Source organism: Branchiostoma lanceolatum, chromosome 3 (genome assembly GCF_035083965.1).
Source record: "Branchiostoma lanceolatum isolate klBraLanc5 chromosome 3, klBraLanc5.hap2, whole genome shotgun sequence".
Lineage (NCBI taxonomy): Eukaryota > Metazoa > Chordata > Leptocardii > Amphioxiformes > Branchiostomatidae > Branchiostoma > Branchiostoma lanceolatum.
In genome coordinates, this window is record NC_089724.1 from 12,742 (window position 1) to 24,750 (window position 12,009).

The 12,009-nt window shown below is 47.3% G+C and overlaps 1 protein-coding gene across 3 annotated transcripts in view; it reads right to left on the reverse strand.

The window, feature by feature from the left end:
• Nucleotides 1–760: 760 nt before the first annotated feature.
• LOC136429592 (mediator of RNA polymerase II transcription subunit 25-like) overlaps nt 761–12,009 on the reverse strand; it is a 40,535-nt gene continuing 29,286 nt past the window's right edge. Inside the window, exons 17-21 of one of the 3 annotated variants that reach the window (XM_066419427.1) lie at nt 8,963–9,145; nt 8,301–8,441; nt 6,257–6,346; nt 3,317–3,487; nt 761–1,832 (exon numbers count right to left, since the gene is read on the reverse strand). In XM_066419427.1, the coding sequence (XP_066275524.1) occupies nt 1,644–1,832; nt 3,317–3,487; nt 6,257–6,346; nt 8,301–8,441; nt 8,963–9,145 (774 nt within the window). In that variant the 3' untranslated portion in view covers nt 761–1,643. Of the gene's footprint in view, nt 1,833–2,496; nt 2,554–3,316; nt 3,488–6,256; nt 6,347–8,300; nt 8,442–8,962; nt 9,146–12,009 lie in introns of those variants that run through there. The other 2 variants (XM_066419429.1, XM_066419428.1) reach the window with 2 other exon arrangements.

Sequence of the window (12,009 nt, forward strand, 5' to 3'; positions counted from 1 at the left end):
CTACATAATTATCACAATAATCAGGATATTTAGTACGTTTACCCTCTCCCTTTATTTCGCCCGAGATGGGAACATGAAACGTGATCTTGAACACCTACACGTGTCCCGAAACCAAACACGACACAGCTTCTTTACTTGAAACGGCCCGTGTGCCCTCTGGCACCCTTGGAATGTCTGGCTTCCTTTCCAGACTAACAACAATAATCGAAACCAGATTTCCAGAACCCCCTTCATAACACAAAGGATAACAACAGTTTTGGCTATTCTCTTAACTTTAATTTCTGATAACTGTTATGATACAAGTCGTACACGATGGCCGTTACTGGCGGTTCCTTGCCGTCTTCCGAACGCATAAATGTCCGGTCCTTTTTGCCTATCACACCGTGATCCTTCCGCTAGATGCGTCACCTACCAGTGCGTTTATACTTTCGGCGTTAAATCCAGCTTCTTCCAACACAGGATGAACAGCCAATAATACAGTGAACTCAGCAGTAAGCTCCACATCTTTCATCCCAGTAAATAAATCCACGCCTTGCCAGCATTTTCGTATCCCCCTGACTGACTCGACCTCTCTGGTTCTTCTGAACGTTGGAGCATGGAGACGGCGAAGTAGAGCGAGAGGAACAAAGGCCGGCCAACACTCTATCAGCAAGGTTTCTGCTCTTGTGGGAACGGACCGTTGATATGTAAATACGGGTATGTCTGGCATGCGGTAAAGCAGTTTATACTGCCTCCTCATAGATGCAAAGTAGACGGGGAATTTCGGTATGAAGAAAAGTGTATTTGAACGAGTCAATACAAATCACTACGCAATTGATCAATCTATAACGGATGTGATTCGGTCAGGTATCAATCCGCAACTTAACTCAATCTTAAATCGTCGATTTTCCTGTACCCCTAACCCAATCCTAACTTTAACCCCAGCCCAGAAATTGTCCCACTAAGCACGATATATCTCAGGCTGGCTAGCATTTCAAACAAAGTATGTTAATAAAAAGAAGGGACAACTTGGAAGACAAGGTTAAATCCATATCTTGCCTGATGTCTTTTTCCAAATCAGATGAAAACAAAGTTGCGAATCTGATAATCATGAAATAGAATTAGTGTGCTATAAATAGTTTAAAATAGCCCACATGCGCCATGTGTGCTCTAAAGGGTCATAGTTCAAGGGTCACACTGTGCGGCGCTTCTGTCCTGCAGGTGTTTCAATGTCTCATGTTACATAAGATAACGCACGAAAGTTTCTACTGTTTAAATGTCTCATGTTACATATTAAGATAATGCATGAACGACTCTACTGTTTCAGGTGACATTGGAAGGCCTGAAAGTTGCTGTACACACTACAGAAGGAAACTAAGTTCAAGATGTTCCCCTGCCATTAGAAGATCATGTAAATTTGGCCATCAGCTCAACAGATAATGCAGATCTGGCCATCAGTTCAGCAGATCATTCAGATCTGGCCATCAGTTCAGCAAATTGGGAAGATTTGGCCATCATTTCAGCAGATTGGGAAGATTTGGCCATCAGTTCAGCAAATTGGGAAGATTTGGCCATCAGTTCAGCAGATCATTCAGATCTGGCCATCAATTCAGCGGATTGTGAATATTTGGCCATCAGTTCAGCAGATCGTGCAGATTTGGCCATCAGTTCAGCAGATCGTGCAGATTGGGGTCCTCCAGCAGGTTTGGTTGGATGCTTCCCATTGGTTGCTGAGGCTGAGGAGGGTGTGGAGGCAGCTGTTGCATCATGGGACCCTGTGGATGGAGCTGCTGCTGCCCCGTCCACTGGCTGCCGAGGTTCGGGTTGTGCATCTGCTGGGACATCTGCTGCTGCTGTGGGGAGAAACAGGAACAATCAGCACCTAACCATCAGCACCTAACCATCAGCACCTAACCATCAGCACCTAACCATCAGCACCTAACCCATGTCCATGTGCATCTGCTGGGACATCTGCTGCTGCTGTGGGGAGAAACAGGAACAATCAGCACCTAACCATCAGCACCTAACCATCAGCACGTAACTATCAGCACCTAACCCATGTCCATGTTCATCTGCTGGGACATCTGCTGCTGCTGTGGGGAGAAACAGGAACAATCAGCACCTAACCATCAGCACCTAACCATCAGCACCTAACCATCAGCACCTTACCCATGTCCATGTGCATCTGCTGGGACATCTGCTGCTGCTGTGGAGAGAAACAGGAACAATCAGCACCTAACCATCAGCACCTAACCATCAGCACCTAACCATCAGCACCTTAACCATCAGCACCTAACCCATGTCCATGTGCATCTGCTGGGATATCTGCTGTTGCTGTGGGGAGAAACAGGAACAATCAGCACCTAACCATCAGCACCTAACCATCAGCACGTAACTATCAGCACCTTACCCATGTCCATGTGCATCTGCTGGGACACTTGCTGCTGCTGTGGGGAGAAACAGGAACAATCAGCACCTAACCATCAGCACCTAACCATCCGCACCTAACCATCAGCACCTAACCATCAGCACCTAACCCATGCCCATGTGCATCTGCTGGGACATCTGCTGCTGCTGTGGGGAGAAACAGGAACAATCAGCACCTAACCATCAGCACCTAACCCATGTCCATGTGCATCTGCTGGGACACCTGCTGTTGAAATTAGTATTATGTTTAAAGACCTGGGATTTGATTGGTTTCCTGGTGCTTGTTGAATGATAGAATGTGTTTTACAATCATCTGACCAGATGGAAGGACACCTACGTACTTACTGTCAAGACTGGGGGTTTGATTGCTTACTGGTGGCAATTTAAAGCGAGAGTGTTCTAAGACCAGGAATTTGATTGGTTACCTGCTGCTGGTTGAAGGGAGTGTGTTAAAGTTCAGGGATTTGATTGGTTACCTGCTGCTGGTTTAAGGGAGTGTGTTAAAAGCAGGGATTTGATTGGTTACCTGCTGCTAGTTTAAGGGAGTGTGTTAAAAGCAGGGATTTGATTGGTTACCTGCTGCTGGTTGAAGGGAGTGTGTTTAAGACCAGGGATGTGATTGGTTACCTGCTGCTGGTTGAGGAGCAGGTTCCGGAGCTGCTGGTTGGTCTGCTGTTGCTGTAACGTCTGCTGCAGCTGCTGATGGTTAAAGCAAGTGTGTTCTGGTTGTATAGAATGTGTAAGACCAGGGTTGTGATTGGTTACCTGTTGCTGGTTGTATAGAATGTGTAAGACCAGGGATGTGATTGGTTACCTGCTGCTGGTTGAGGAGCAGGTTCCGGAGCTGCTGGTTGAAGGGAGTGTGTTCTGGTTGTATGGAATGTGTAAGACCAGGGATGAGATTGGTTACCTGTTGCTGGTTGAGGAGCAGGTTCCGGAGCTGCTGATTGGTCTGCTGTTGCTGTAACCTCTGCTGCAGCTGCTGCTGTCTCTGCTGTTCCATCAGCTGCTGCTGCTGGTTCAGCTGCTGCTGCTTCTTCTGCGCCATCTCTAATGTCTGCTGGAGCTGCTGGATCTTCAGCTACAGACAACAACAAAAATCATCAGCAGGGAACAACCATACAAGCAAACAATATTCAGATGTAGACAAACAAGAGCTTTTAAAAAAAGCTGGCGTTTCGGCTACGTTTATGAGTGTGAATTGTCTTTTCCCTTTACTTGAAGTAAAATCTGCCAGAGGAAGTCACTCAAGGGCTGTTCAGTCTATAAGAAAAATTGTCATTTTGGGAAATGAGTACTGTTTTAATAGAGAAAGGCAGATTGGGGAAAGCAATTTTGAAGTTACGTCACTTAACTTAAGTGCTTTTGAAAAAGCTGGTCTTGGCCTACAACTTGTACTTATTTGTAAAATGTATAATAGGCTCATTATAAAAGCTATCAATGTAATTATGTACATGGCACGCAATAAAACATAAAATTTGAAAAAGCACCATTGAATCATCAGCACTATGGTAATTAAGTGAAATAGAAGTTCATAACAGCTAAGGTTCTATCTAAAATGACTACCAAATGTCAAACAAATCAACAGCTACCTCATCCGTATTATTCTGGTTTCCGCATTTACAACATTTCTTCCTTATTTTCCTGGGTAATTTTGCTAAAATTCATGAAAATTCCCACAGTTTTGTGCCGAGCGGCGCCACTTTCCACGTCCGTGTTGTCTGAATGAAGTCGATACTGAACAATGGAGCATTTGCTGTAACAAAGGATCGCTGTTTTGCAAACAACATCAAGAGCCTCTGTTTAGTGGCGAGTGTTTTGCAAGAATCATCTTACCGCGCATAGGAGCCGCTGCACGGTATTTTCCATTACAATGAACAGAAAAATTCGAATGCCGGGTTTGGAATCTATGAAGTCCTGTTCATAAGACAAAGGCCTTGTATATATTAAATGAATACTTCAAAATAACAAATATAAAATATTTCTTTATTTATTAATGAAAAAATGATATTCATAAATATGATATTGATAGATTAATATAATATCAATATATATTTTTGATATTCAATATCTAAAAAGAAAAAAAAATCCATGCACGGACACGAACCCGGATCTTCTGGGTCGGAAGTGCTTCGCGTTGCCAGATGGGCCAAGCTGCGGTACGTAACCCGTCACTCTGTACGTAATGCTATAACCTCACTATATGGTATCATTTATGCCGATTTTTGGTCGTTTTCTTGACGAAATCATTTTTTTTCTTCTGCAATCTTGTGGAATAGATGTAATATGGTCATTTTTCAGGATATCAAAGTCCGAAACCACAATGCAATGATATTTCCGAACAGTTGTAGCAGTTACATGCGGTCGCCCTCCTGTGTGTCATGCAAATGTAGCCTGCCTGCCTTTTCGTGCTCCCTTGCCATATAAGGCAACGGCTATACAAGGATTTGGGAACGTATTGCCATATAAGGTCTTATTGTGTGCGACACAGTGCTGAACCAAGCTTCCCTGGTTCCTGCCTGCCTGCAAGGTAAAAGCCAGGACATTGCGTTCCGGCGCGAAGGCGCCGAAACGCAAAAAAAAACTTCAGCTGGAGACAAACAAACAGGATTTTCAGCTTAGGGAAAACAATCTTCAGATACCTTCTGGCACAGATCTAATGTGTGATCTAATCACAGCCCAGATCACTTCTGGTACAGATCTAATGTGTGATCTCAGCACAGCCCAGATCACTTCTGGTACAGATCTAATGTGTGATCTCACCACAGATCTAAACACAGCCCAGATACCTTCTGATACAGATCTAATGTGTGATCTCACCACAGCCCAGATCCCTTCTGGTACAGATCTAATGTGTGACCAAAGCACAGCCCAGATCCCTTCTGGCACAGATCTAATGTGTGATCTTAGCACAGCCCAGATCCCTTCTGGCACAGATCTAATGATTGATCTCAGCACAGCCCAGATACCTTCTGGCACAGATCTAATGTGTGATCTAATCACAGCCCAGATCCCTTCTGGTACAGATCTAATGTGTGATCTAATCACAGCCCAGATACCTTCTGTTACAGATCTAATGTGTGATCCAAGCACAGCCCAGATCCCTTCTGTTACAGATCTACTATGTGATCTAAGCACAGCCCATATCCCTTCTGTTACAGATCTACTATGTGATCTAAGCACAGCCCAGATCCCTTCTGTTACAGATCTACTATGTGATCTAAGCACAGTGCAGATACCTTCTGGTACAGCCCAGACCTCTCCTAAGTGGACTGAAATGCTACGTCACATAATTATACACAAGTACCATTGTCACATAAGCCACAAGAATGGGTGTTTGATTGTCAAAGTCCACACTTAATCATATGAACATAAAGTCATGTATACAACCGCCATCCCTCTTCCATCAAATCATAAAGAAATGTTCATGATCTGCACTTTATCAGTTTCACTGTATTACCTAACATTATTGGTTGTTATTTGAGACAAATAACAGGCTTATCATATGAGTGGGTCAGAAAAACAGAAAGGTACCTGCCAACAGGGTGTTGTTTGACATCGGCCGGGGAATTGTGGCACTTTTGGGGGACTTTGGGCACAAATAGGTCCTCATTACATCACAAATAAGTAATCATTTCAAATGGTTTAAAAGACATGTCATATGAGGCATGGAGAGAGTTAGCTGATTCGCTGTGAAGAGAGTTAGCTAATTGGCTGTGGAGAGTGTTAGGTGATTGGCTGTGGATAGTGTTAGCTGATTGGCTGTGGAGAGAGTTAGCTGATTGGTTGTAGAGTGTGTTAGCTGATTGGCTGATGTGCTGCCAGCCTGGTCCCTGATTGGCCAGCTTACCTGGTTCATGTTGCTTGATGAAGTGCTCACAACTGACTGCCCGCTACTCATCAGGTTTCCCCCACCTCCAAGGTTGCCATGGTTTCCATACTGTAAACAAAATCAGTTTTGAGGACTCCTCTGACTATTTATCATTGATACACAAAGTATACCATCAAGCCATGAACCAGATAAGGCAGGTAACAGTTAGGAACTGCTGATTGCCACATCAGGTAAAAGTTGGAAACTGCTGATTGCCACATCGGGTAAAAGTTAGGAACTGCTGATTGCCACATCAGGTAAAAGTTAGGAACAGCTGATTGCCACATCCAGTAAAAGTTGAGAACTGCTAATTGCCACATCAGGTAAAAGTTAGGAACTGCTGATTGCCACATCAGGTAAAAGTTAGAAACTGTTGATTGCCACATCAGGTAAAAGTTAGGAACTGCTGATTGCCACACCGGGTAAAAGTTAGGAACTGCTGATTGCCACATCCGGTAAAAGTTAGGAACAGCTGATTACCACATCCAGTAAAAGTTGAGAACTGCTAATTGCCACATCAGGTAAAAGTTAGGAACTGCTGATTGCCACATCAGGTAAAAGTTAGGAACTGCTGATTGCCACACCGGGTAAAAGTCGGGAACTGCTAATTGCAACATCAGGTAAAAGTTAGGAACGGTTGATTGCCACATCAGGTAAAAGTTAGGAGCTGCTGATTGCCACACCGGGTAAAAGTTGAGAACTGCTAATTGCCACATCAGGTAAAAGTTAGAAACTGCTGATTGCCACATCAGGTAAAAGTTAGGAACTGCTGATTGCCACACCGGGTAAAAGTCCGGAACTGCTAATTGCAACATCAGGTAAAAGTTAGAAACTGCTAATTGCCACATCAGGTAAAAGTTGGGAGCTGCTGATTGCCACATCCGGTAAAAGTTGAGAACTGCTGATTGCCACATCAAGTAAAATGTAGGAACTGCTGATTGCCACATCAGGTAAAAGTTGGGAACTGCTGATTGTTACATCAGGTAAAAATTAGGAACTGCTGATTGCCACATCAGGTAAAAGTTCGAAAATGCTGATTGCCAAACCAGGCAAAAGTTGGGAACTGCTGATTGCAACATCAAGTAAAAGTTAGGAACTGCTGATTGCCACATCAGGTAAAAGTTAGGAACTGCTGATTGCCACATCAGGTAAAAGTTAGAAACTGCTGATTGCCACATCAGGTAAAAGTTAGAAACTGCTGATTGCCACATCAGGTAAAAGTTATATATTAGGAACTGCTGATTGCCACATGAGGTAAAAGTTAGAAACTGCTGATTGCCACATGAGGTAAAAGTTAGGGACGGCTGATTGCCACATCAGGTAAAAGTTAGGAACTGCTGATTGCCACATCAGGTAAAAGTTAGGAACTGCTGATTGCCACATCAGGTAAAAGTTAGGAACTGCTGATTGCCACATCAGGTAAAAGTTAGGAACTGCTGATTGCCACATCACATTTACTACTATCAAATTGCCTGTTTCATTTGCATGTTAACGTGAAATTTAACATGAAATCTGTTGATATTTACATAAAATTGAAATCGTTACATTATGAAATAGTATCAAAATCACACGCAACACAAACGAACAAACATGTTAAAAGCAGTTAAAACGGATCATTGCTATGTCGTTCCAAAACAATCTGGGTAAATTTGAAATTACTAGAATACTACAATTGCATAGTATTACTAGATTTGTTCTGACTGTGCAACTTCAGAGCTCCAGGTATGAATGACTGTCATACATGTAGTTTGTGCCTCTTTCATTTGCTATGTGACGTCATTACCCGTCTTTCAAGGGGGAGGTTGTAACCACTGTGTACTGGGCGAGATATGAAACTGTTCAAAGGGTTGTCCTTATCGTCCAAGATACTCTGGAGGGCTCGTAGTGTTGCATGGTCCCGTCTAGATGACAACGACAGGAATGAGTTTGACGGAATGCCGATGATTCGACAGCACCGTTTTTGCACGCCTTTGAGGAACTGCTGATTGCCACATCAGGCGAAACTTAATTGCAGCTAGCTTACCTGTTGCTGGGCAGATGAAGGAGCTTGTTGTTGTTGTTGCTGCTGCTGCTGTTGTTGTTGTTGTTGTTGCTGTTGTGGAAACTGCATCGGTGCTGTGTTTGGCTGCTGCACGACTCCCATCTGCTGTTGCTGCTGTTGCATCTGGTGAAAATGGAAAACTAAAATAATCATCTTCACTACAAATATGTTATTGGATTGTTCATGCTGGGGATTAACTATAATGGGAAGGTGTGGATTCTGGGGTGGGTATATCTGATTCTGTTGGAGGGTGTGGGTTCTGAGGTGGGTATATCTGAGAAAGGGTGTGGGTTCTGGGATGGGTATATCTGTATGGGGGTGGGGGTTCTGGGATGGGTATAGATGTGGGAGGGTGTGGGTTCTGGGATGGGTATAGATGTGGGAGGGTGTGGGTTCCGGGATGGTATATCTGTGGGAGGGTGTGGGTTCTGGTATGGGTATACGTGTGGGAGGGTGTGGGTTCCGGTATGGTATATCTGTGGGATGGTGTGGGTTCTGGGATGGGTATACACCACACACTCCCAAGCAGAACTCCAGTCAGAAGCTCTGAAGATGTCTGACAGACACCAAAACGTCAGCAGGTGAGATTTACGGGTTGTGTAAAAAGAATCTCCGATATCCGGGTGTGTGCAGAGATTGCTCACCCTCTGTAGTGCCTTCTGCTGCTGCGCCTTCTTGTGGTTGGTGATGACCATGCGGATGCCGTTGACGAAGCTGGTCTGGTCGTGCGGGATGAGCCCCATAAACGCTCGCTTCTTGGCGCTGTACAGCAGCATCAGCACCCGGACATCGCACTGGGTCACGTGCGGGAAATGCACACAGCCGGCCTGCAAGGGACACACACTGTCACATGGGGGAAATGCACACAGCCGGCCTGCAAGGGACACACACTGTCACATGGGGGAAATGCACACAGCCGGCCTGCAAGGGAAACACACTGTCACATGGGGGAAATGCACACAGCCGGCCTGCAAGGGACACACACTGTCACATGGGGGAAATGCACACAGCCGGCCTGCAAGGGAAACACACTGTCACATGGGGGAAATGCACACAGCCGGCCTGCAAGGGACACACACTGTCACATGGGGGAAATGCACACAGCCGGCCTGCAAGGGACACACACTGTCACATGGGGGAAATGCACACAGCCGGCCTGCAAGGGAAACACACTGTCACATGGGGGAAATGCACACAGCCGGCCTGCAAGGGACACACACTGTCACATGGGGGAAATGCACACAGCCGGCCTGCAAGGGAAACACACTGTCACATGGGGGAAATGCACACAGCCGGCCTGCAAGGGACACACACTGTCACATGGGGGAAATGCACACAGCCGGCCTGCAAGGGAAACACACTGTCACATGGGGGAAATGCACACAGCCGGCCTGCAAGGGAAACACACTGTCACATGGGGGAAATGCACACTGTCACATGGGGCAAATGCACACAGCCGGCCTGCAAGGGACACACACTGTCACATGGGGGAAATGCACACAGCCGGCCTGCAAGGGAAACACACTGTCACATGGGGGAAATGCACACAGCCTACCTGCAAGGGAAACACACTGTCACATGGGGGAAATGCACACAGCCGGCCTGCAAGGGACACACACTGTCAAATGGGGGAAATGCACACTGTCACATGGGGGAAATGCACACAGCCGGCCTGCAAGGGACACACACTGTCACATGGGGCAAATGCACACAGCCGGCCTGCAAGGGAAACACACTGTCACATGGGGGAAATGCACACAGCCGGCCTGCAAGGGACACACACTGTCACATGGGGGAAATGCACACAGCCGGCCTGCAAGGGACACACACTGTCACATGGGGGAAATGCACACTGTCACATGGGGGAAATGCACACAGCCGGCCTGCAAGGGACACACACTGTCACATGGGGGAAATGCACACTGTCACATGGGGCAAATGCACACAGCCGGCCTGCAAGGGACACACACTGTCACATGGGGCAAATGCACACTGTCACATGGGGGAAATGCACACAGCCGGCCTGCAAGGGAAACACACTGTCACATGGGGGAAATGCACACAGCCGGCCTGCAAGGGAAACACACTGTCACATGGGGGAAATGCACACAGCCGGCCTGCAAGGGAAACACACTGTCACATGGGGGAAATGCACACAGCCGGCCTGCAAGGGAAACACACTGTCACATGGGGGAAATGCACACAGCCGGCCTGCAAGGGACACACACTGTCACATGGGGGAAATGCACACTGTCACATGGGGGAAATGCACACAGCCGGCCTGCAAGGGAAACACACTGTCACATGGGGGAAATGCACACTGTCACATGGGGGAAATGCACACTGTCACATGGGGGAAATGCACACAGCCGGCCTGCAAGGGAAACACACTGTCACATGGGGGAAATGCACACAACCGGCCTGCAAGGGAAACACACTGTCACATGGGGGAAATGCACACAGCCGGCCTGCAAGGGACACATACTGTCATATGGGGGAAATGCACACTGTCACATGGGGCAAATGCACACAGCCGGCCTGCAAGGGACACACACTGTCACATGGGGCAAATGCACACAGCCGGCCTGCAAGGGACACACACTGTCACATGGGGGAAATGCACACTGTCACATGGGGGAAATGCACACAGCCGGCCTGCAAGGGAAACACACTGTCACATGGGGGAAATGCACACTGTCACATGGGGGAAATGCACACTGTCACATGGGGGAAATGCACACAGCCGGCCTGCAAGGGAAACACACTGTCACATGGGGGAAATGCACACAACCGGCCTGCAAGGGAAACACACTGTCACATGGGGGAAATGCACACAGCCGGCCTGCAAGGGACACATACTGTCATATGGGGGAAATGCACACTGTCACATGGGGCAAATGCACACAGCCGGCCTGCAAGGGAAACACACTGTCACATGGGGGAAATGCACACAGCCGGCCTGCAAGGGACACATACTGTCATATGGGGGAAATGCACACTGTCACATGGGGCAAATGCACACAGCCGGCCTGCAAGGGAAACACACTGTCACATGGGGGAAATGCACACAGCCGGCCTGCAAGGGACACACACTGTCACATGGGGGAAATGCACACAGCCGGCCTGCAAGGGAAACACACTGTCACATGGGGGAAACACACTGTCACATGGGGGAAACACACTGTCACATGGGGGAAACACACTGTCACATGGGGGAAACACACTGTCACATGGGGGAAACACACTGTCACATGGGGGAAACACACTGTCACAAGGGGGAAACACACTGTCACATGGGGGAAATGCACACAGCCGGCCTGCAAGGGACACACACTGTCACATGGGGGAAACACACTGTCACATGGGGGAAATGCACACAGCCGGCCTGCAAGGGACACACACTGTCACATGGGGGAAATGCACACAGCCGGCCTGCAAGGGAAACACACTGTCACATGGGGGAAATGCACACAGCCGGCCTGCAAGGGACACACACTGTCACATAGGGGAAATGCACACAGCCGGCCTGCAAGGTACACACACTGTCACATGGGGGAAACACACTGTCACATGGGGGAAACACACTGTCACATGGGGGAAACACACTGTCACATGGGGGAAATGCACACAGCCAGCCTGCAAGGGACACACACCGTCACATGGGGGAAATGTACACAGCCGGCCTGCAAGG